This window comes from Lissotriton vulgaris, chromosome 6, assembly GCF_964263255.1.
Source record: "Lissotriton vulgaris chromosome 6, aLisVul1.2, whole genome shotgun sequence".
In the NCBI taxonomy this organism is placed as follows: domain Eukaryota; kingdom Metazoa; phylum Chordata; class Amphibia; order Caudata; family Salamandridae; genus Lissotriton; species Lissotriton vulgaris.
Window position 1 is genome coordinate 1656500357 of NC_141694.1, and position 25489 is coordinate 1656525845.

At 44.4% G+C, this 25489-nt stretch overlaps 1 protein-coding gene across 1 annotated transcript in view; it reads left to right on the top strand.

Moving 5' to 3' along the window:
- Nucleotides 1-11218: 11218 nt before the first annotated feature.
- The window catches only part of PRPH2 (peripherin 2), a 148126-nt gene continuing 133855 nt past the window's right edge, over nucleotides 11219-25489 (top strand). Inside the window, exon 1 of the mRNA XM_086925453.1 lies at nucleotides 11219-12037. Within this exon, the coding sequence (XP_086781579.1) occupies nucleotides 11457-12037 (581 nt within the window). The 5' untranslated portion in view covers nucleotides 11219-11456. The remainder of the gene's footprint in view (nucleotides 12038-25489) is intronic.

Below are 25489 nucleotides of genomic sequence, written 5' to 3' on the forward strand. Positions count from 1 at the left end.
GCACCCAAACCCTACAAGTTGGATATTGGAAAATAGGGGGAAAATCAGGATTGTTCCATATTGGAGTATCTTTATTCAAAAAAATCAATAGCGTATTTTTTACAAATCATCTTCCAAATGCAGATAATATCTTTTATTACCTTAAGGAATACCCTTTTGTTATAGTTGGGGTACCCTCGCCGATAAAAGAAAGCCTGACCTCTATTCCAAGAGCGAGCCAGTAGCAAAATGATGTTGAGTCTGATTCGTCTTAGGCGACCCGTGAAAGCAGCCCAAAAATAAAGCTTAAAATCTGGGAATGAAAGCCCTCCTTTCTTGTAGGGGAGTTTCAGGAATCGGATGGTTCGTCTTGTGCGCATGTAGCCCTAGATAAAGCTTCAAATAGCACCTTCCAGGTGTCTAAAAAAAAATCTGTGACTCTCAATGGAATTGCCCTGAACAAATATAGAAATTTAGGAAGAATATTCATTTTAATAATATTTACTCGTCCAACAATAGTGAGTGGTAACTTATTCCATGATTTTAAATTAAGGATTATTGAGGAAAGCAGCGGTTCATAGTTCAGTTTAAAAATTTTGAAAACCTCGGGACATAGCCTGATGCCTAAATAAACAGCTGAGGTAGTAACCGCTGGAGTAGATGGGTCTGGTTTTACATTTAAAAGAGCCTGAGTTTTAGATAGATTCAGATGATAGCCAGAACATTTCCCAAAAGTATGTGCCTCCAGGGTTATCTGACTAATTGCTGTTTCTGGATGAAGAGAAGAAAATCGCCACGTCATCAGCGTACGTAGCCTGCTTCAATTGTTAACCGCCAAGAACCAGAGGTTAAATTACTGTATTCCTGAGGAGAGACTGTAAATAAGGCTCTTTATAAAGGGCAAATAATTAGGGGGAGAGTGGGCATCCCTGTCGTGTCCCTCAGTAAATTCAAAAAGACTTTGAGTAGCTCCCAGCATGGGCGACCCAAGCACATGGGGTCTTATACATTGTCTTAATCACTTTGATAAAATCTCCCCTTATACCAAAGGAGTGCAGAGTAACCCACAAACAGTCCCATGCAACGCGGTTCACCGCCTTCTTTGCATCAAGTAGGATCATGTCCATGTTGATGTCGCAATTCCCAGCAAAATCAAATGCCGCGTTTGCCGTGTTAGTGTGCCCTGTGGTGTCTCTGCCTGGGACAAATCCTTGTTTCTGTTGGGATACTAAGTCCGAAATTACTGGAGCAAGACTGCTGGCCAAGATTTGGGTGCACCATTTTGCATCTGTATTAATCAACGAGATAGATCTATATGATCCCAAAACTTCAGTGGTTTGTCCTTTTTCAAAAAGACCCCAATGTTAGTTGTGTTTTAGGTTTCTGGTATAGCTCCCCCCGGGCTGAATAAACTGAATGACCATACACAATTCTACAGTCAATAGCTCTTTAAATGTCATATAAAACTCAATAGGTATGGAGCCTTCACCAGCCACCTTGCAGAAGGTTGGGCCATTAGTGCTGCCTTAATTTCTGTCATAGGGATTTTGGCTTGTAAATCGTGGGCCTGGTGCTCACTATAAAGGGCTAAATGACACTGCTGAATGTATACTGACCACTCACCCTGATCAAATTCTCGCGGCTGACTTTATAGCTCCCTGCAAAACCTGGAAAATTGGTCCAAAATAAGTGTGGTATTTGTAAAGAGCTTAGTACCTGTTCCCCAAATTGCCTGAATTATACCCTTGGATTGTTGTTCTGTGATTTGATGAGCTAAAACTTGACCAACCCTTTCACCATATTCATATTGCAACTTCCTGTATTTAACATATCTGCTGGCTACCTGTTCCTTCAATCTGCGTCTTAAACCTGATCGTATTTCTAAAAGTTGGAAAAACACCTCTCGTTCATCAGACGATCCTTGGGTAATTTTAAGAGCATGTAATATTTCAAGTTCGCGAGCAGCTTGACATAGAGAATGGGACTCTTCGGAGTTAGCTCTATTTTGCTTAACCACATATTGCAGTTTTATACCCCGGACATATGCTTTCATTGTGTCCCATACGAGTGCTAGTGAGGCTGATCCTTTATCAATAGAGAAATATTCCCTGAGTAATCCTAAAACATATTTTTTATACTCCCAATTATTTAGTAAGTGGCAGGGAAAAGTAAACATAGAGATATTTAGACCTATCCCAATTCGTATAATGTAAAAAAGAGAAATAAATCGGATTGTGATTTGAGTAAACCCTGGGACACTCATTAATTTGCATATTATCCAAGAGTAGGCGCTTAGTAAAAAAAACATATCTATCCTTGAATAGTGCTTGTGCGAAGAGAAATAATATGTGTAGCCAGCCTATGTTGGATAGAGAGTTCCCCAGGCGTCGCAGATCCCATATAGCTTAACCAGATCGTTGAGAGCTGCTCTAGTTCTGGGTTGCGATTGGTTGAATCTATACTGTAGTTCATTACACAGTTAAAATAGCCCATTAAAATCAGTTCCCCTGCCCAGTCTAATAATTCAAGTGATAATGTATCAAGTACTTCTAAGACATCAGTGTTGGCCAGTAGACGACACATAGCACAAACTTATGTGAATATAATGTCAATTGTACCAGTACCCACCTTCCCCTGGGGTCATTATCCGTTTTTAGCACTAGACCTCGAAATTTTATAGAGGAAAGCACTGCCACCCTCGGATCTATGTGGTTTGAGATGTACAAACAACTATATTATAACCTAGCTGCCTAAGCAGGGCCCTATTTTTATATTCAAACAATAATGGAGCTTAGAGGGAATACGGAAAGGGTCGCCCTCCACTCACAGTCAATAATATACAATGAGACCCAATCCAAATGGCGAGTAAATCTATCAGTGACATATGGGGGGTCCAATACATCCCACTCCCCACTACTCTCTTATCCACATTATAATGAGATAATGCACTGTGCTCTGCCTTGTCTAAAATATCTGTTCTCCAAGACAACCCAACAGAGCGAAGCTCTCAGAGTGACCCCAATCTTGGTTGTTCACAACAGTCCACACCACACATTGGACCTTACTCTAAATAGAGGAAAAATGTGCGAGAAGCAAGTGACCCCTCACGGAAACACCACCAAGCGGGGTAACTGGTATGCAATTTCCAGACAGGCCCCTGTCTCATCATCGGTGGTCACTCGCTCCTCGGGAAAATAAAGGTGATAGAAAAGAAGACGTGTCCAAAACAAACAACGTATAAAGTGCTACAGTGAAGTGCAGAAAACCCTATTTTTATATGCCAAGTGGGTCTCGGTCAAAACCACCTGGCGTGGCTTATATAGCCCAATCTCCTCCCAAACCAATTGTCATTTGCTCCGACTATTAATCCCTGACACATTCCAGCACATACATTGAATCTTATTAATCTGTGCAATATTAATAGCCTGAATTCCCTTACTTTGGACATTCTGACATAAGGTTCCAATGTACATAGCGAAACTTAATATATACCTTGAATAAATACCCATAACTGTGACCTGTTTTAGACCTCCACCACAACCCTCTGAGTGTGGGCATTGTTACCAGCAAAAGAACATCTGCTATATCTGTCCTCACACCCCATCCCAGCCCCCATTCTCTGTGGAAGGAATCACCCCACCCTGAGGCCGTCAGTGGAAACAGCTCAAGGGAGCCCTCATATCCATCTACCCTGCGTCCTGAGCCACCAACTCCTAACCAAGTTTATAGTGAAAAAAAGAAAAAGAGACTGGTGAGACAGAGACCAAGACAGAAAAGAAAGAATGCACACTATTTTAGTTATTATTGGCCCTCATTATAATCCTTTAGCGCTCCCCAAGAAAAAAGAGAATCAGAAAGATGCCTATTGTTGCACTCATATGCTACTTAACAACCATACTATTTGCCCCCCCCCCCTTAATCAAGCCAGACCTTGCATAGCGTCCTCCTCTGAGAAACACATCTGAGATCTCCAATCCTTAATAATTTTGAGGTGGGCTGGTTCCTGCAAGAAAACTTGCGTCCCTGTGGCCTTCAGCAGGTCAATAAGTTGACGTAGCTTCCAACTCCGGTTCATTGTGGATCTACAGAGATCTGACTGTGTAATGATTGACAAGGCGTCAATTAAGACTGGGGGTGTTGGTCGAGCTGTAAGGGAAATAGCTTGTCTCAGGAGAAAATTTCAAATATATAAATCAATATAGGCCGGGGCTGGGCCGTACTCGGGCTAGAGGAATTACGATTGAGCAGAAAACGATGAGGACGTTGAATTTGCGAGTCCCAGTCCCAGTCATTCAGATCTGGAAAAGCCAGATAATGCTGCGGATCAGAACCTTCTTCACCTTCCGGTATCCCAAGAATACTGAGATTCTTTCTCCTGTGACGATTTTCCATATCCTCGATATTAGTTTGGAGAAATTTTGGCTGGTCCTCATGGTTCCCAATGGCCTCCTCTTTTGTAAATCTGAAAACTCAGTTGTGAGGTTAGTGATCTGTCCTGAGACCTTGTCCAAAGATTTTTGCATCTAAAGATTGTCTGCCCTTGCCCTGGTATAATTGGCCTGTGTCTTTACCCGTTGGGCCTGCAGAGATAGAAAAATTTTACTTTATGTTGATTCTTGTGTAGTCTCCTACGAAAGCCCTTCTTTATGTCCCTCCTTGATGATGAGTGGAGGGGAATGATCTAACAAAGTACCAGAGGAAATGTCTGAGGAAAAGGGGGTAGAGCATTTATGCTGCAAATACTGAGCATGTTGTTCGATATGTTGTCTTACCACCTCTGACCCTGGGAGTGTTGCACATAGTCGAGAGATGAGTGATTTCACTTCTCCCTTCGAGGTCACCCACTTCCTGAGAGGGCTGCTCTTAGCTGTTTGATCCCAAGCCTTACTAGACTGCTATTGTGTAACAGGTTTAGACAATTGTTTAGTCTAGATCTGATTAGTGGGCTTCTTCCTAGACTGCCTTGGTGTACTTGGATCTTGAAGCAGTTCGCCCCCCCGAATTAGAGATAGGGCAAGGTGTGAAGCATGAGACGCATTGTTATCAGAAGACTATCACAGAAATAGACAAATGGTCCTTATCCCCAGTTATCTTTACATGTACATCTTTGGAGCAGAATTTTGACGTCTCTGCATTATCTCCAGAGATTAAGTCATACTCTATCTCCTAATTGGCAGCACGGCATGGCTGCCCAATGTCATCCAAGTCCCACACGGCTGGCCCCAAAATACTAGAAAAAGTACTTACATTTGCTGTCCCTGAGGTGGGTCCCAAATCCTCTAATTGCACATCCTGTACAGTTTGTGCATTGCCAACCCCCGGTGAGGGCACTCCGGGTGGGGGAAATGGTGGATTAGCTTTACCAAATTGCTAGCAGGAGGGTTCCTCAGATTCCAGAGTTGCCTTGCCTCTACTCATCTCCTGGTACTGGGCCCCGTCCTGGAAAGGAGGGACAGACGAGGTACCAGTCAGTGTAGCTGCCACTGCTGCTGCAATCAAAGCATCTTCCAAATAGGATACCTCCCCTGGTGCTCATGGTTCTGTAGAATAAAACAGGAGTAGGGTACCCGTCAACCGTGTTGGGATTGGGGTATAATAATATAAGAACAACAGTATCCCAACTGGTATTGATTAAAGACAGTTAGTAAAGATATGTAAAAACATTATCCGGAAGGAGGCAAGGAGACTCTATACAATTCTGGCATGTGTTAGAAGCATCATTTATGTATTTATGTATTTAAAGGCGAAACAAAGATATAAATTACAGTTATGGCAGCACTGCAATATATAAATAAATCACAACAACTGAAAAACAACCCAATTTGTACGTGGTGCTCTAGGTGTAGTGGTGAAAACCAAATAAGCGACGCAAGTGACAATGTGAGACAGCGTGGGTGGCGCAAAGTGACTGGTGAAAAAATATATACAGTGAATTATTTAATATACGGCGGTTCCAAGTGGATTAAAAGTTAATTTTTGAAAGTGTTCAATATGGTCAACCGCTTCGTATCTCGCGCCTGTATTTGCGCTGGAAAGTCGACGGCGTTTCGATCCAAGTTAGTAAAGGATCTTAGGCAGAGTTTGCTCATGTGGGACCGGCGCTAGAAAAGATCTTCTCCATGTTCGGTTACCCGTCGGAAATCCGAAGCGACAATGGACCGCCGTTCCAAGGGGCAGAATTCGCCACGTTCCTTACGACCAGGGGAATTCGACACCGCCGCATCGCACCTCAGTGGCCACAAGCAAACCGAGATGTGGAGAGATTTATGCGGACCCTCAATAAAGTATTCCGAATCGCTCTGGTGGAACAAGCTGATCCCGAGCAAAGACTACACGAGTTCCTAAGGGAGTACAGGGGCACACCCCACTGCGCCACACAAAGGAGCCCATGGACTCTGATGTTCCAAGGACCACGGAGAGATCTCCTCCCAACTGCACCAGGATGGGCGCCACTCCCGGCCGACACGGAAGAGGCCCAGTCACGGAGGCGACATGAGAACCAACGTGCCAGCACGTACAGGAGGGCACAGCCGAGGAACCTCAGCCCGGGGACCCGAGTGATCATTCGTAACAGACGTCCCGGTGGGAAGTTCCAAACCCGATACGAACCAGGCCCATGGACCGTCACATCTACCAAAGGCACCATGGTCACAGCCAAAAGAGGAGAAGAGGAAGTATCACGGAACACCTCGTGGTTCAAGGCGCTCCCGCAGGAGTCCAGTCAGCGACCGGAAGCTGCAGGAGAGGAAATCCGACCCAACGGAATGGCGACAACCAGCGAAGAAAACGTCAATGTCCCAGAAGGTCAAGCGGAAGAACGTGACTCCGCGGCAGCGCCCCAAACACCGGTGGCTGCAACCAGAGACACTTACCAGACTAGTGAAGGTGGGAGGGGCAACGCCCGAAAATACAATCTGAGGCCTAACCCCCCACCGAGCCAGATGATGAAAGACTACGCCTGCCGGCTGGTGCCCTGAGCCCAACATCAAGGGACACGCAAGTACCCAGGCGTTCTCATATAACATGTTGTAAGACTGAATCTGTTCTCTCGTTATCTGTTTGAAAAAAAAAAAAACAATTGCAAGTTGGGGAGGGATGTAGTGTCTATTAGCGGTCTAGTTTTCCTCACGTACACGCACCTATACATCCGCAGGCCAGTCGTGGCCTGCGGCGTACAATAAAAGGAAGGCGCGCGCTCGAGCACGTCACTTCCGACAGTGATACTGTGTCGGTGTGTCCTTACTGCTGCGGCGCTGCCTGCCCCCGCGCAAGGGCAATAATCACCTAGGCCTCTGGTGGCCCCCAAAAGGTCAGGGCAGAACACTCTTCACTGCTGTCCCCTCTGGCATTTGGGTTCGCCAACTTTTTACCTGCACATAGGAGATGGCACAATTGGTTCAGCTACGGCTATGAATCCTGTTAAATTATTTATAAAGTTTTATATAGCGCAATGGATTTAATGTCCCGAGTATACTTCCCTTCCACCAAAACCAGCTGCTCCAAGCCTCGGCTCCTCGTGGAAGTTCAACCCTTCGCCAAAGAGCGTCTGTGGAGGCATGTGTGCACGTGAGCGCTCGGAGAGATGTGAGTGTGAGTGCAGGGTGAGAGGTGAGTGTGCACAGTGCATAGTGAGAGGTGAGCCTTTGTGAGTGCATGGTGAGATCTGAGCTCTTGTAACTGCATGGGGGCCGAGGAGAATGAAGGGGGATATTTGAGCCTTTGTAAATGCACGATGAGAGATAAACCTTGGTGAGTGCACGGGGAAGGGTGTTCCCATGTGAGTGCACAAGGAGGGGTGTGCCTCTGTGATTGACTAGCGGTAAACACAGCTCGGTGGGTTCAGCTCCTGATGCTCTTCCAACACCCAGAAAAGGTGCGGCACAGTTACTGATACTGTGGGAGCTACCAATGGACAGTGGACGGTGGTGGCGGGGTGGGGGGAGTGAGTGAACAGAGTTAGTTGTAACGTGCCTGCATGTGGTTCACGAGCTGTGCTAGACTCAGAGCGCTAGGTGACGACATGCACCTTCCCAGGCAAAGAGGGTCCTTTCTGCTCTAAAGCCTCACTTAGACTCAGTGCACATTCAATGCCTGGCCTCTCTGCAAAGCCACAAACTCGTGTTCCAAGCAGTGCAAGCTGCGCTTCCATCCTGCCCCTGGAACCGCAGCGAGACTTTCACCCATTCCTACGGGGGCCTAGGAGGTCACCATGTGGTGATCGAAGTTCAAGTTGTGGGAAAACTAGTTTTTACCGGTCTTTTTTGCTATTATGCTGATTTTTTACATTTGTTTTAAAAACTCAGATGTCACATTTGGACGAGCGGTTGGGAACGGGTGGTCGGAAGGTTGGGTAGATGGTTGGATGGATGGATGAAGAGATGGATATTGAGTGAAAGGATGTATTATGGCGAGGTGGGTGGATTTGTGCGTGGAAGGATGATATGGGAAGGTGGATGGGTATTGGGTGGGTGGCTGAATGTACGTGTGGACAGATGGAACAGGGTAGGTTGCTGGATGATTAAATGGATTCTTTGGATGGGTGGTTGGATAGTGGATAGAAGGGTAATTGGACCGCTGGGTGGATGGCTAAGTGCCTGGGAGAAGCCAGCTAGCATGAAACCTATGGTGGAAAACAAAGGATCCAACCTGTATCTTTCATTGGTATGGCTGTCTGTGGGATATAGTTGCTGAGCAATGTGAGGGAGGAACATATGAGCGTTGATGGAATCTGGGGCCTACTAGTGTACTTTTTATGATGGAATATTCCAGCACAGTCTCTTCTCATTAGATGGGGTGCATAGTTGACTACTTCTAGATATATAAAATGATTTGAATTATGTTTTGAACGGCCTAATCCATGTTAAACTTTGTGCAATATATTTTCTCCTATCTTTCTCCTATATATTCTTCAATCTTTTCTCCTATGTCTATACTTGTCTATGTAATTATGGAACCTGTAACTCACTGATCCTCATGTGAAGCGCTCTGATACCTACAGGTCTAGAAAACTTTGCAAATAAATAAATACCCATGTGAGTGCAGGGCGAGAGGGGTGCCTATGTGAGCAGAGAGTGAGTGATGTCAGTGTGTGTATGCAGGGTGAGTGGTGTGCCTGTGTGAGAACTGGGTGGGTGGTGTGCCCACATGAGTGCAAAGTGGGAGGCTCGCTTAAGTAGAGGGTGAGTCATGTGAGTTCAGGAGGTGTGACTGTGTGAGTGCAGGGTGAGAGGCACGTCTGTCTGAATGCATGGACAGAGGAGGGGCTGGGTGAATGCAGAGTAAGAGACATGCCTGTGTGTAACGGAGTAGCCAGAAAATTTAAATATCCTACCACTTCGAACCAAAGCTCTGATGGCACCAAGCAAGCGCAGCAAGTGAGTCCAAAACACCCTAAAAGTGCTCCTCTGACTCTTTCATCCACGCATCTATTCATTCATCCTTTCACCCTCCCATCCACCTTCTGCTATCAATCAATTCACCTTTACATTCTGTCATCTATTCATTATTTCATCCAATTTTCAATCGTTCACCATTCCATCCATTGGCCATTTTACTTATCCTCTAAGATTTTCATTTACTCTACCATATTTTCACCCTTCCTCAGATTTCCATTATCTTTGCCATCCATCCATCCTCTAATCTTTCCCTTTACTCTGACATCCTTTCATCCACCCATATATCTATCCTCTCACTTACTTATCCTCTCACATAACATATATATTTGTAAAGCACATGTACATGCAGAAGGGTATCTTGGCGTGAATAACAGATGTTTATTGTTACCCAACTCAATGGTATTCATTTTATCGACCCCAGAAGGATGAAAGTCTGACTGGACCCGCCGGGAGTTGAATATGTGACTGTGAGGTCAAACACAAGCCCCTACATTTGATGCATTAGTCCACTGAGCTACCAGACCCACTCATTCACTTATCCTCTCACCAGTAACATAACAATAGCCCCTTCACACCCAGTGGTGCTGGGGGGGGGGGGCAAGCTCCAGAGGGCCCACTCCAGCATTGTGCATGAGTGGCTGGCCCCTGGCCTGAGCGCTTCTGAAAGGGTCCTGAGCTTGGGGGCCCCTCCATGTACTTTGCAGGGGGGCCCCCTCAAGTTTCATTACGCCACTGACCACCGAACTACCTCCCAACGCAGCACACACCCACCACTACATTACCACATACCACAGTCAGCACCATACTATCACCCACAATATGCTATTAACAACTCCTCACTACAGCAGAAAGCTGCAGCACTATGACTGAGCAATACCCTCCCGCGCCGGAAAATCTCTACAACCACAAACATACCACCACACTATTGGACTGCTGCCCACCACCACTGCACTGCCACCACACACTACTAGCCTGCCACCCCCACACTATTGCAATATCCCCCTCACAAACCACTGCTCCCCATCCTCATAGAACCACGCCACTACCTGATGGCACCACCTCTGGGCAGAGCACTGCCATGACATCAAATAACGACCGCACTGCTTCCCCACAACTATACGCAAAACACATGCCCACAAAACGTTTTTACTATGAAAACCGGAGCCTATGATTTCGTGGATGCTTATTTCAAAGATGTGCTCCACTTATAAATCTGTAAAACTGACTGTCTCACTTACTAGAGGGCAGGTTATTGGAAGAACATTTGGGAAAATGTGAATAAACTCTTCAGCTGAGCGTTGCAGATCAATAAGACTAATAAGGCCTTTTTATTAAAAAATGAGGCACAGTTAAGGACACACGGTGTTCTCAACCCCTACCCCCTGGAATACTGGAATGGAGAACATATATTTATTTCAGCGACGATGAAAAGTGTGCACCTTACTTTCTCATAAAAAACATTCTAATTTAAGGAAGACGTGTAACAAAGGGCCTCCTCTGGAATGGACTGTCAGTGACAGGCCCTTTCAATGACAGGCTTCTGAGGCTTCTCAGATTTCCACCCACCGGATGGAAAGATTTGATTGGCAGAATTTTGGAGAACAACTGAGCAGACTGAACTCAGCTTCTGAGTTTGGACAAGAAGGGCCTGGCTCGGTGTTTCTGTCGTGTGAAAGCGCAAATCCCCTAAACAGTAAAATGTGGATTACTTCTTCTGCTCATCTGTTGACAGAGATTTCTGCAAATGGGATGATGCGGATTAGGGGGATTAGAGTGACGTCTTGCAGATCCAGGTTTAATCAGTCGACTCTCTGTGGCTGCCTCTCCTTTGGTGGGAAGGGACCACCAGAAATAGTTGGAGGGCCCGTTTGCCAATTATTTCTATTAATATCCTGTCGTTATTTAGGAGTTCCCGATACCCGATATCGATATTGCATTGTGGGATTAGCCTGGTCGATATGGAGGAAACAAACCGTTTAGAGTCTTTCATACGGGACTGAAAAGGTTGGATTTGAAGGTCCTTATCGAGTTTTGGACTCCTGTATTTGCATCATCCGTGCTTTCTCCATTAACACTTCTACGATGGCGACCATGAAGACTAAGTTCACTCAGAAGAAGAGAGTCAAGCTGGCCCAAGGGCTGTGGCTCATGAACTGGTTTTCTGTTATTGCAGGCATCATTCTATTTGGCCTGGGCATATACCTGAAAATAGAGCTGAGGAAACGCACTGAGGTGATGGACGACAACGAGAGCCACGCCGTGCCCAACTCCTTGATCCTGATGGGAGCGCTCGCCTGTGGCCTCAACGCTTTCGCAGGCAAGATTTGCTACGATTCCCTGGATCCCTCAAAATTTGCAAAATGGAAGCCCATGCTGAAGCCGTACATGGCAGTGTGCATTCTTTTCAACTTCTTCATTTTCTTCACCGCCATCTTGTGCTTCGTGATGAGGGGCTCGTTGGAGACCACCCTGTCCCATGGCCTGAAGAATGGCATGAGGTACTACAAAGACACCGACACCCCCGGCAGGTGCTTCATGAAGAAGACCATCGACCTGCTCCAAATCGAGTTCAAGTGCTGTGGAAACAATGGCTTCAAAGATTGGTTTGAGATCCAGTGGATCAGCAACCGGTACCTGGACTTCAGCTCCAAGGACGTGAAGGAGTAAGTAGTGCGCATAGTTTAGAAAAGTGGGAAAAGTGCTGCCTTTCGGGTTATCTTCTGATTAATTGATTTGATGAATATTATTATAGCATCACTAAGCAGAGCAAATTTATAAACATTCTGTGGATTGTGGGAACAATCTGCTATTCTGCGTGTAAGTTTTGAGAAGGTAGAGTTTTGAGCCGCATTGCTTTCAATCACTCAGGCTACTGAGCTGGTCTCTGGGTGAGTTTGAATATTCTCCTTCCCATATTGCTTTATGTTTTAGTGTCATGCCAATTTTCTGCCACGCAAGCATCTTCTTTTTTCTCCGAGTTGTTCTTCCATCACTACAAGTTGCAGCTTGTCTAAATAGGTCCGTATTGAAGACAAAACCAGTGAATTACAAAAATAATAAATTAATGCAAGAATAAATGAATGAATGAATGCACTGGTTATTAGTAAAACATGACCTATTCATTAGCAGGGTGTCTGGTGCAGGGATTTATTCTAAACCAGTTCAGCTCTTTTAGTTTTCAAGAGACCTACGTAACATTGCACGTGGTGCATCCCGTCGTTCCTTTAGCACAATGGAGCACAGCAAAATCTTGTCTGGGATAAGTCAGTAAGCCTCTTGTGTGCACATTACAGCTCCCGCCTCACCTGATTTCATTTAGAATACAGGTTTCGGGGCCCCTAGTGTGTTATTGTTCCTGTACAGGCAATATGTAAAAACGCAAGCCTGTGAGAGATAAAAGGTGATACGTTCTCTCAGGTCTCTGATACACCTAAATTGATCCAGGCAGATTAGGGCATCGATTCTATCTATTTTCACTCTTGTCTGGTGTGTGAATCCGAGGCTCGGGTCAGGGCTTCATCAAAGACAGACAGACACACTGGTCTTCCTGTTCTTATACTAAACCGAGGAGAATTTAAATCTACAATAAACAGTCTCCGGTGCCCCTCGCTCTGCTACTATTCGGCACTGCCCGAAAGATAACATATTGGTCGGTTCCCCGAGGACAGTGTCTCTCTCGGTCTTCAAGGGTGTGTGTTATTAAGCACAGCACTGCGTGAGCAGAAAAGGTCTTTAGCAGATATAAATAGCACCTTGAAAGCCTAATGACTAATGAGATCCGTTTGCCAGGAGTTAGGATTGTGAGCTGCAGCTTAATCCCTCAGGAGAGGGTCAAAGCCACAAAGGAAAATAAGGTGACTTAGAAGGGTGAAAGTGGGTCATAGGGGAGGGTCCACACAGACAGACCCAGGGCTCCAATGCAAGTCAGTGATGAGGAAGAGTCAGTTTCATAGCACATGTGAAAATGGACCCCATGGAAATACAGTGATCCCAAATCAAGTTATTGGCATAAACACTCACAAGAAAGGGATAGTCTTTAAAACACCACCTCTCATTACAGCAGGGAAAAGTTAAAACATTGATCTATTAATGAATGTCTTAAAGGGCATTATGATGAGTTACTTACCCATCATATAAACTTTACATCAAGTGAGTGCCAGTTATGTAGTGTTCTAGGGAATTAAAACAAGCCTGCCGAGAGCAGCAGTGGGTTAAACAAACTCTTGCTTGTTTGGCTTTTCTCTGAACACATTGTATTGGTTTTTAATACACGCATTTGCATAGCACATAGAAATGTTTCCAAGCATTACATACATAGTGGGGTGTTAGTAGGTATCACAAAGTTTATTTGGCTGGATTCAGTTTTGTCGAAAATTGATTGAGAACCTTTGTTGTTCAAAAGTAACACGTGTCCAACATACACATAAACAACTATCAATCGAGAATAATACAACTCGAACAATAAATGGGGGTGTTAGTGAAGGAAGGAAAGCTGAGCAACTTATCTGGGCTATTTTGTGGCATCTCCTACTGACGGGGAAGTTGTGCGGCGCCAATGGTATTTGGTATTGTGGATCCATTTACTGTATGCTTCTTGTGAGGTTCGCCCTGCCTGCCTCACAGATGCTGGATGGAGACACGGTGTCCTAGCATACCCTGTGCTATCTCAGTTACTCATTTCCTCTGAGTCTCATCCACCTTGCATATCTCTCGTTTTCTTGACCCCTGTGGTTTGCGCTGATCTACCTCTTCCGCAGTGTGTATTTGCGCCTTGACAAGCTCATCCCAACCTTGGGCTAAATCCAGTTTCCTTTGGCCTTTCTTAACCTCCATATGTAACATCATACGCTAGTGTGGCCCGTTTCAGCATTTCATTCCTCCATTTCAGGAAATGTTGTTCCCCTGTCAATTTCCAGTTATTTGCTATTTAGTTATCAACAGTCAAAATTCTATGAACTTGTTACTGGCTTTCTTGAGAGGGGGAATATATCTAGCAGGCCTTTCTCCGGATGCTTCAAGATTGATCATTCAGTTATCTTTCTCAGCGTTTGCATGACACGCTGCCAAGTAGTTGCTGGGCCTGGCATTTCCATGGCATTTGATAGAACCTAGCTACCCTATACATCTTATGGTGCTGAACTCGGCCACAATTAGCACTTGCTTATTTTTCTGGGAGTGAGGTATGTTCTGTGGATAATGTTGAACTGAATCCATTTGAACTAGATATTTCCGGACACCTTGGAAACACCCTCTGTATAATGTCCCAATTAGACTAAATAATTTTCTGTTTAGGTCAGTTGCCCACCTCTCACACAATCTCTCCAAGTGAGCTCCATGACAAGACCAAGAAAGCTGTTTAAAACTGAGATTCTTATCCTACCCTGTCCTAGTGGAAACAGTACTTGTAATACTTCATGTGTGGGTGGGCTTTTGAATTACCTTTTTCTTGTGTTCATCGTACCATCCAGCTGAAAAATCTGAAGGTCGAGAATTGAACCTGTGTCTTGTCCTGGCATTGTCTAATGCATATACCTTCATATAGGTCTTGCGCCTGTTCACATCTGTTTGAGGTCTTTATCAGATCATATTGTTTGTGTCCTGGGGTAATCACCCCTTGAGCTTGAGTTGTCCCATCAGGGGGATTCCATGCGCATATGGCTTGAGTGTATGTGTGTTAGAAATGGGGGTCTCTAGTTGGCAGAGGTAGGTACCTTTGTCCAAATGGGGAACCTTGCTTCTAGTCAGGGTAAGCGGGATACACACTTTAGATAAACCCTGCTCACCCCCTTGGTAGCTTGGCATGAGCAGGCAGGCTTATCTCAAAAGCAGTGTGTAAAGTATTTGTACCAACACACACAGTAACACAGTGAAAACACCACAAATGGACACCATGCCAATTTAGAAAAATAAAATATCTAAACTAAACAAGACCAAACTGACAACAAATCCAACATACACAGTTAAAAATATGACTGTAGAAAGGTGTCAAGAACTTGTACCATAGAAAGGTATGGATGTGTGACTTTTCACCAAAGTCAAACAGCCGCAGTGTTAGAAAACAAAGAGATGCAACACTCCTGAGACACTGAGGAGATGCTGCGACAGTCCCGCTGCACGTAAAGGAAGAGTTATGTCGATTCCGGTCTGTATGGGGAGTGATGCCTCAATGCGTGGAAATTCTACTTGTGCCGTGAAGATGCGTCAGAAAAAACAGCCGCAAGAAGAGCGATGCGTCGATTTCTGTAGTTTTTTAAGTTTCTTCTCTCTTCCAGCTCCCAAAGAGCTGCAACAACCCCCAGAGGCCCAGAACTGGCACAGGCACCTAAAATCAGGTCAGAACTCACAACAGCAAAGTTCAGGGGAGCTGGGGGTGAAGTTTTTGTGTCCCTGAGACTTCTGAACAGGAGGCCAGCTCTACTCAGGCCCTTGGGCATCTCTTTCAAGCAGGGGACACAGCACACAGCAAAGTCCTTCTCCTTTCCTTGGCAGAAACAGCACCTGCAGGCCATCCCCAGACACACAGCAAGGGCAGTACATCTCCTCAGTTTCTCCAGCTCTTCTTCTTGGTAAAAGTTCCTCTTGAATTCCAGGAATAATCTAAAGTCTGCGGTTTTGGGTCTGATACTTAAACCCCAAAATGTATTTGTTCTCTTTGCGCAAGGAGCGACGTTCAAACCAGTTCTGGGGGACACTCTGCAAGTCCACAACAACATCCATCGTCAGAGTGAGCCTTTGCTCCAGACACACCACAGGGGGTGGAGCCAGCATTGCGGAAGGCAGACACAGCCCTATTCAGGTACAGGTGCTACTCCTCCCACCACTCCAAATGCAGATCAGGCCTATTCAGCCTAGTGCTGATTCATCCAGACTCCTGGAGCCACTGCACCTCCCTAGCCCCTGTCACTCCAAAGCCCGACAGTCAATCCACAAACAGGCAGGGGTGCACAGGATGGTTGAAAAAGAAAATAGCCACTTTCTAAAACTGGTATTTTCACACACACAATTTAAAAAACATATTTACTAAAAGATGTGTTATTAAATCCTGTGTTCAGGGATACCAAACTCAATTTTTCAATCTTATCCCTATTGTAAGATATGCTTGTAAAATGTTACAAAGTATTCCCCATTCTGTCCTATAGGGCAAGATATCCTTTCAATAGTGAATAACAAAATTGACAGTATTTCACTATAAGGACATGTTACACACATCAGTACATGTCCTACCTGTCACATACACTGCATCCTGTCCAGGGGGGTACTTTAGGCATACCATAGTGGTGTCCAATGTGTAAGAGAAGAGAAGGGTAGGGCCTGGCAAGTGGGTGCACTTGCCAAGTCGACAAGATAGTTAACAAACTGAGCACAGGCACCGCAGTGGTAGGCCTGAGACATCTTTTCAGGGCTACTCATGTGGGTGGTACAATCAGTACTGCAGGCCCACTAGTAGCATTTGATTTACCAGCCCTGGCACACTCAGTTCATTTTACTAGGGACCTACTGGTCAATCAAATAATCCACTCATGGATAACCAATCACAATAACAATTTACACCGAGAGCTTATGTTCTTTAGAACTGATCAGCTGTGGTAAAGTGCCCAGGGTCCAATAGCCAACAAACACAGGTCATGAGAAAATAGGAGGAAGAAGCAAAAAGTTTGAGGATAACCCGGCAAAAAGGGCAATTTCCAACAATTTGTTTTGTGTAAGACGCACCTGCAAAGTCTAACAATTGTCAATACTCTCTCCAAGCTCTTTGCTAATCCTGTTGGTTTGATGAGATCTTTAATAAGCTTCAACAGGAGGATCCTCCCAGGGTGCATGCTCTCGTTGTGGTTTTCTGGCCCTTTGATGCACCCTGGAACCCATTGTATCTGAGTACAGTGTAAGATAGTTTGCAATCTGCCTCGTCCCCCTACACTTGTAGATAGTTTCAATTATCTGAGCACTAGCCTTTGTCTCCCCACGCACCATGTCAAGTCTGCCAATATGCTACGCAACTTGCTAAGCTTCCTGAGAAGACCGCGGGCATTATGGTGAAGTTGTACAGTAGGCGCAAAGATACGCCATCTTGGGCTGTGAGATTCTCCCGATAACTGATAGTGGCAGTGTCTGCCAGAATGTTGCACTGACCCTCAGTCTTCATTGATAGATGTGCAACCCTAGATATTGGACTGAGGTATGCTCCCACCTAAGGTCTTACATGCCTTTGGAAACTGCCTGGTTAACCTAAATATTTTCAAAAATACCTATTTGCATTTTTCTATTGTAACTGCTTTACAATATCAATTAACCCCTTCGCCGCGTGGCAAATTCCGTTAGCGGTGTGAGGGGAGGCGGGGCTGGTCGTGGCGCTGGGGTACTCAGGATGGCTCCCGGCCATCATGAGTCATAGTAGGCATGTGCTCATGACTGCGGGAGCCGTCCAAACTCCGCCCACTGGTTCATTCTCCCGCACAGGCGGGGAATTAACCGCGCATGGGCGGAGCGGCAACAGTCGAACGGCTCCCGGCCGTCATGAGCATACGCCTACTGTGACTCATGACGGCCGGGAGCCATCCTGAGCATGGAAGGTGTTAAGGAGCGCTGCTATGTGTGATTGGAATGAGTAAATGAGGCAGTAAAAGCGGCAGCAGAGGAAAACCTCAGAGTCCGATTGGACCTGAGAATTTTTAATAAGGGAAGGCATATCTTTATACTAGTTACAGCCCTCACTGTAAACATTCTGATTAGTCAGTCAATTGACTGTCCGAATAATAATTAATTGTAGTGCTGAAAACTATGTCCTCTAAAAGGAACACAAACTGTTGTCTAAACTAGAACCGCTTTCTGAATTAAAATTTACTTGGAAGCACACAGTGGAGAACATCTCATTTGTGTTCTTTTTCGGTGTATGTCAGGTGGTAGTAAAATATGTCTGACCAGCAGATACTACATAAAGAGCTAAACAAGCGACCAAGATCCAAATTGTTCGGCAACCCTGTTTACTCTTATTTTATGTATGACTAACTCTAAATTAACAAAAGGTGTTTTATTGCTCTTTTGGAAGCCAGTGGTCCGTGTAAACAAATGTGGTCATTGTGAGCCTGCCCACAAAATGGGCCGAGTTGCCACGTTCTGGGCTGTCAAATGCAGTCCATAGTATGCTGAAAAGGAACGGTCTAAGGGCCATATGTATCAAGGATTTTGTGATTCGCAAAGGCCGAAATTCGCAGAATTTCGGCCTTAGCAAATCGCAAAAGGCCTTTTTAGCATTTTTGCAATGTATCAAAAAATAGCATCATAAGGAATCGCAAAAATGTGCGATTCCTTATTTTGCTATAGCATTTAAGGAATCGCAATTTTGCACATACATGCCCTTAGGGCATGTATGTGCGCCATATGCGCACACATGTCATTTTCAGGGGTGCAGCAGGGTGTTCTTGAGACACCCCCTGCACCCTTGAAAATTCGCACAATTTGCGATTAGCAAATTGCGATTAGCAAATTTCCCCTTCATTTCTATGGACCTCCTGGCCCATAGAAATGAATGGGAAGTATTCATTATTTGCGAATTCGCAATTTGCGAATTCGCAAATAGAGAATATTAAGGAATCGCTAAAATTCCTAGATTACCTACATACATACCGTTTTGCGAATTCCAAATAGCGATTCCTTAAGATTCGCTATTTTAAATTCGCAAAACGGAAGTATGATACATATGGCCATAAATCCCTTCAGCGCTCTATTTTGAAAGAGTGGCCCTTTTCATCATTGGATAACTTCTGGTCTTTTGTTTACTCTAATGGGCAAAACTAGCCACGAGATATTTCACAATTGCCTTTGTTGTCATAACTGCCTGAGCATGTAAGAGGAGATATGGCATTGCCTTTACTGAAGCAACCACCTCAGGTCCTGTTTGGTTCAGTTTCATAGCAACGGGCAGATTGTCCAAGCCTCAGTCTGACCCATGCCATAAAAGGGATCATTTTATAGGTTGAGGCACTCACACAACTTAAACTCTCTGATGTTGAAGGGCATCTCAGTGCCCCAAGGACCACGTTCAATGCCAAGAATAGAAAAAGAGACAGGTGATCAATGGGCCCCTCTGCTGTTTATCCTGCAGACCTCCCTGGTGCACCTGGTGGTCTTCCAAGGTAGCCGAGTTTCTTTTGTGACTGCATCAAACATGGTCAACAATAAGAAAACACCACAGGTGTGTTGCAAGATGTGATGTTTTATATCATCACCATCTGCCAGTTGAAAAGATCATTTTGGATCTATATGAGAACTGAAGAACCACAATTTGATTTTTAAAAAAATCAGGCCTAATTTTAGTATTTTAATGACGTTCCTGTTTGTCTAATGTTTGAATCCTGCAGTTTTTAACCAGCAAAACAGATTAACCGACTGTTTCTCTTTTTGTACCTCACATTGCTTTATCTGTGAAATGTGCCATATCCTAGGCAGAGATCACAAAGTCCAACATCATAATCTTTAAGGATTTCCTTCCTTTTCGTTTAGCCGCAGGCCCTCTCATTGAGTGCCCCATCAAAAGGGATACCACCTTCAGTTCGACATATTTTTGGCATGTTCTGACAGGATCATGCTGCTTTGCAGTATGGCAGGATGCCTATGGAAGCACAACATTATCTATAGCTTTGCATATAATATGATGCTAGTAGGTGCTATCACCCTTTGTTAGCATGGCTACCAGCTACAGTGCTGGTCAAGGTGCACATTGGATTAAGGATATAGACCCAGATCCCTGGCCCATCACAGTTCATGTTTTGTGGTTGCGAATGGATAACTCACTATTGACCTCTTAAGCGGGCAGAGTGTGGAGCGGAATGCCAGTGGTAACTATCAGAGTGTCAGTAAGTAGCCACTTAAAAGGGATACAGGGCACACAACATTTTCGGGTGCACAGAGCTGATGTGGGTGGCCTTTCTAAGCACTATCAAAAAGTAACTTCTTAAATTAGGCTGTATTGCCCTTTAATTAATTTATATTTGTGTCCTCACCTGCAAACACATTTGATATTTATCAAATCAGCTGACATATGTTTTGTGACATAGCGTTTTCAAAGTTAATGTTAAAACAAAAACAAACAAAATCTTATATGAACTCTATCCTAGTCACACCCTCTAATTTTCTTTTATACATATTCCCTCCCCTGTGAATAAATCCCTTAATATATGGAGTTTTATAAAATAACTACATTATGATGCATACAGAATGTGTGTTAGTTAACAAAAGGAATGGAGTGACCTATGGTCCACTGACTTTCTGATTCAGCAATATGCAGACCAGGCATTTTAATTAAGAACCAGAAGTATAAATGCTCTTCATACACCAAACACAACATAAATGTACGATGACAGTGGTATACAGAACCGTGGCTCAGTATCCCAAAATGTTAGCTCTGGCACATATGCAGACTTTGCAGGACTAAAACCTTAGATTTCTGTCTTCAGAAAAGTCATCCTTAATGGAAAAGGAAACCTCACACACTTATTAGTGTCATGCTTCATCATAGGAGTCCTCTCCCCACCCTGGTAGGACAGTGCCACCAGGGCGAACATGACCTCCTCGAAGACTGACTAGACAGGAGGGAGTTCTTCCATAAATCTTACTGGACAACACATTATAACAGGGGATCCAGATGATTATTTTAACCCCTTCGGTGCTCATGACGTAGTGGTTCCGTCATGAGCACCGGTTGAGCTGTGCTAATGACGGAACCACTCCTTCATGGCCAAAGTTACTAAATTCTTTTCTATTTGTATTGATAAGGTTGGTTCACAGAGCATTCCTTACTTAGGTCCTATCATACTTCCCTGCCTGTTAGTAAGTAGGTTGTCTTTGTAACCCTAAAGTATAGGGGATACCAGCATCATGGTGACAGACAAGGCAGGGTCCTTTATAGTCACACATTCATCAAAAGGATGCCCCATCTTTATTACCTACACCATGTCCCACTCTGTGCAGAGCTGCAGTTGTCCAGTAAGATTTATGCAAGAACTCCCTCCTATCTAGTCAGTCTTTGAAAAGGTCGAGTCCGCCCAGGTGGCACTGAGCTACCGGGGTGGGGAGAGGACTCTTATGATGAAGCATGACTGACACTAATAAGTGTGTGAGGTTTCCTCTTCCATTAAGGATGACTTCTATGAAGACAGGAATCTAAGATTTCAGTCCTGCAAAGTCTGTATATGTGCCAGAGCCAACATTTTGGGATACTGAGCACACGGTTCTGTATACCACTGTCACCGTACATTTATGTTGTGTTAGATGTTATATGAAGGGACGTACGGTGCCATACCCTTCTCTTCTCTTCAATTGTGTCTCCCTAAATGCTCTTCATAGACACATTACTTTAATAAAGAAGTACAAAGTCTAAATATGGCACAGTCAGATGACTAACTCATCTGCCGTTTTATATGTCAATGTGGCCCCAGTGATCAGAGGATTGAACTAAAAATTAAACGCATATAACATCACTATTTTATTACTTAATAAGTAAATATGCAACTTAATTTCTGACTGGAAAAAATACAGAAAACTGTCAGAAAAAAAACTGTCAACTGTATCTGCCTACTTACCTCACAATCCTGAAAGAAGGCTAATTTTCATTTAAAAAAAGATAAGACTGTCTCAGGTGCAGTTCCCATTGACCTCTCTTTCTGCTCTACAATTTGTATTTTCTAAAAATGTGGCTAATTATTTGAAAAAAGAGAGCGTTTCATTGGTTTCAGGACATCAACATGGCTTTGTGGCACTAAACAACACTGTTGAGCATACCAACCTAACAACTTCCCTCCTTGATATTGCAGAATCCAAGGGTAACTCTTTGGAAATGATCTTACTAGACGCTGATATTGAGAAGGCCGTGATAGGGCCAGCTGGGGCAATCTCTGGCTACTCCCAGGGAAGCACAGAAGTCCTCTAACTCTTATCTAATAGGTGCAACTAATACACGAACATTGTTGGCTATGGACCTCACCCAAAAGGCTCTGTCTGATCCAAAGAGGTAGAAGGTAAGGTCTTCCACTCTATCTCCCACTCTTTGCTTTAGACAGACGCCTCAGTCTAGATATTTAAATATATGCATCTATCTTTGGTTTATATGTGATGGAGCACCTATATTGCCTGCCAAAATGTCCTAATTCATCAGCATCTCATAACAACTACATAATGCAAAATCGGAGCCTATTAGGGTGCCATCTTCATCATGTGTTTTATGCCTTCCTTATGTACTAGTCCGGAATTGCATTCTTGTTTCAATACTTTGGAAGTATGGGATAGTGTTTCACAGGCTTAGTTTTGTACAGCTCCTGTCAGTGCTGAATGCTGGGTTTCTATACTGTCTTTGAACTGGTTATATTCCTCCACCTTGCTGTCACTTTTAGAGGCACTATCACTGATCTTATTTTCCATAATTAATTTAAAGAATACCTCAAATGGGTGGTGGGTTTACAAAATCATATGTGGCTTTTTTTCTGAACAACTTTATGTTGAGATCCCCATGTTATCGGCTTCACCTCCTCTCTTATAACGTGAACCCTGTAAAATAATGCTACAGTTCTGTTTACCTTCAGTTGCTATATTTGTCTCAATATTGGGAAGTTTCTCTGCATCTAAACATCCTGATCTTATTTGGTATCAGTTTACCTCTTTTATCTCTTTTGATTCTCTCACTTTGGTGCTATTTTTTACATTTTTAGAGGAGCATTTTGAGATTCCCCCACTTCCCACTAGCCCATCAATAACACCTACTGCTTGTCCCATACCCTACCCCTAATTGTCCAGCCCACAATTCTCCCCACTCGACCATCTGTCACTGCAGCTCTACTCTACATCTTAAAACTAACTTTACATCCTAAAACTGTAAACCTTGAACTTTCTACCTTCTGCAGGTATAAATGTACTCTCTTACCCTTGTTAAAATGCTTCACTCACCCCAACAGCAACAAATGTGTTCAAACAATCTCATCACCGACAAGACTGTAACATAACTACCATCCCTGTGTGCCTGTTGCACCTATTCCTTCCACACAAAATGCCCTTCGACCCTTGTTAAAAGGTGCTAGGCCACCATGTGCACCTGTCACAAAATGGTTTCTGGTAGCCCAGATGACCCTCACTCAACTGAGGTGCCCCACCCCTTTTACCCAAATAGCCCAATTTCCCAAACAGCAAGCCTCTGGGTGGCACTATCCCCAAAAAGCCTGGGATGCTCACCTCCCAGGTCGCCTGCCCACCAAATCCATATTGGGTGAAAGACTACAGCGGAGACCACTGACAGCTTGTAGTGTAAAAAACGGCACCACTTTAATGTATTTGTATTTTGTATTTGTATTTATATTTATAGAGCGCAATTATCACCTACAGGTCTCTAAGAGCTATAGAAGGAACGAGACACGGACCCAGCCTCCCAGCAGAGGGACGGGCATTAACCCGATCCCCAAGCCTCTTTAAGCACAGTTTCTGGTAGTTTGTTCCATAAAGGGGGAATGGTGATGGAAAAGGCTCTGCCCCCTTTGGTAACCAGCCTGAAACGCTGACACTTCAGCAGACAAGCCTCTGAGGACCGTAAGGTCCGATCCGGAGTGTAGAGTGCTAGACGATCTTTAACGTACTGCGGGCTTGGCCATAAATGGCCTTAGGCACAATGCAGAGGCCTTTAAACTTGGCTCTCTGCCTTACCGGAAGCCAATGCAGGTGTTGAAGGAGAGGGGTGGCATGGGCTTGCCTGGGCAGTTTGAAAATCAGCCTGGCCGCGTTGTTCATGGTAACCTGGAGTCTAGCAAGTACCTTCTCCGGAAGGCCGATGTAAAGGGCGTTACCGTAGTCCAGGCGAGAGATTATCATTGCCGTCACGATCAGTCTGAGAGTGGAAAAGCTCAGGAGAGGGGTGAGTTTGCAAAACTGTCTCTTCAGGCCTGCGCAGGCTCCCACTACTGCGGAAACCTGCTGAGACATAGACAGATCAACGTCTATTTTAATTCCAAGGCTCTTCACGACCAAGGCTGGAACTGGGTCGACACCCAGCTCCTGCAGCCAAAAAAGGTTACTCCACGGGTTAGAGGCAGTGGTAATGGCCAGGTTCACATCACAAAACATTAAATAACCCTAGGTAAATTGCCTTACAAAACTATCAGCCTCACTAAACTTCACACTGACTGTTTTCAGGAATGGAAGTATCCATCCTGTTTAGAGTGTTCAGGGAAGATGTTTGTGAAAGTGAACATTGACTACGAAGCTGAGGGGCTGAAGTAGTGCTCCTTAGTGCTGCTTTAGGAGCTTTATGATGACGGGTAGAAGTCTGTCATCTTTAGAAGTGATGACCTTGGGGCTAGTACAGATGTCTGACAGGTCTCTAATAGTGCCCTGTTGTGTCTGATGCAATAAGGTATGGATGGGGCACCAAATGAATGTATGGTTCTTTCAATGAAATATGCTTTCTGATTGTATCAGATTTGAGAACAAGGGTTGAAACATTTGTGGATGTCTTTTGTTGGAGGCGTCTGCAGTGGTCTTGTCTGTGGTCATGAATTATCCATGTGAAGTTTGGGAAGGTGTTGGAACAGTAAATTATACTTTTCCTTAGTTTAGTGCGCCCCCTACATGTAATCATATGCGATGTAACAACACGATCATTGTAACAACCGCGGTGTAATGGCATGCGATCTTAACGATGTTTCCCCTTCGTTTCCTGTACAGTACCAAGCAGATGACCCTCTCTCCAGTGGGTGCTGAATCTATGAACACTATTGTGAGAGCAAGTGGTTCACAGACCCAAATCCTACAAGCCAAGATCTTGGCAGCCATTTTGGCTAATACAGTATTTAAAATGTACCTCTGGCAATAGTCCTATCCTTATTAGAGAAAACCAGATGACAGCACTAAATTGCTGAAATATCCAGCTGTCAGCTATGTGTTTATCTTTCCTAACTTCTAGGATTTGTCTTTGCAAGGTCTGTGTGGGTATTTTAGCTTGATCATTACAATGTACATTACAATGTACAAGTGAAGGGAAGCAAGTTTGGCTAACCAATCTTTTGTGTTGATCTTGTCACTGGTCTGTCATATATTGTGCCATTAGGAATGCTGTGGTGGTACATTACATGCTCAGATGC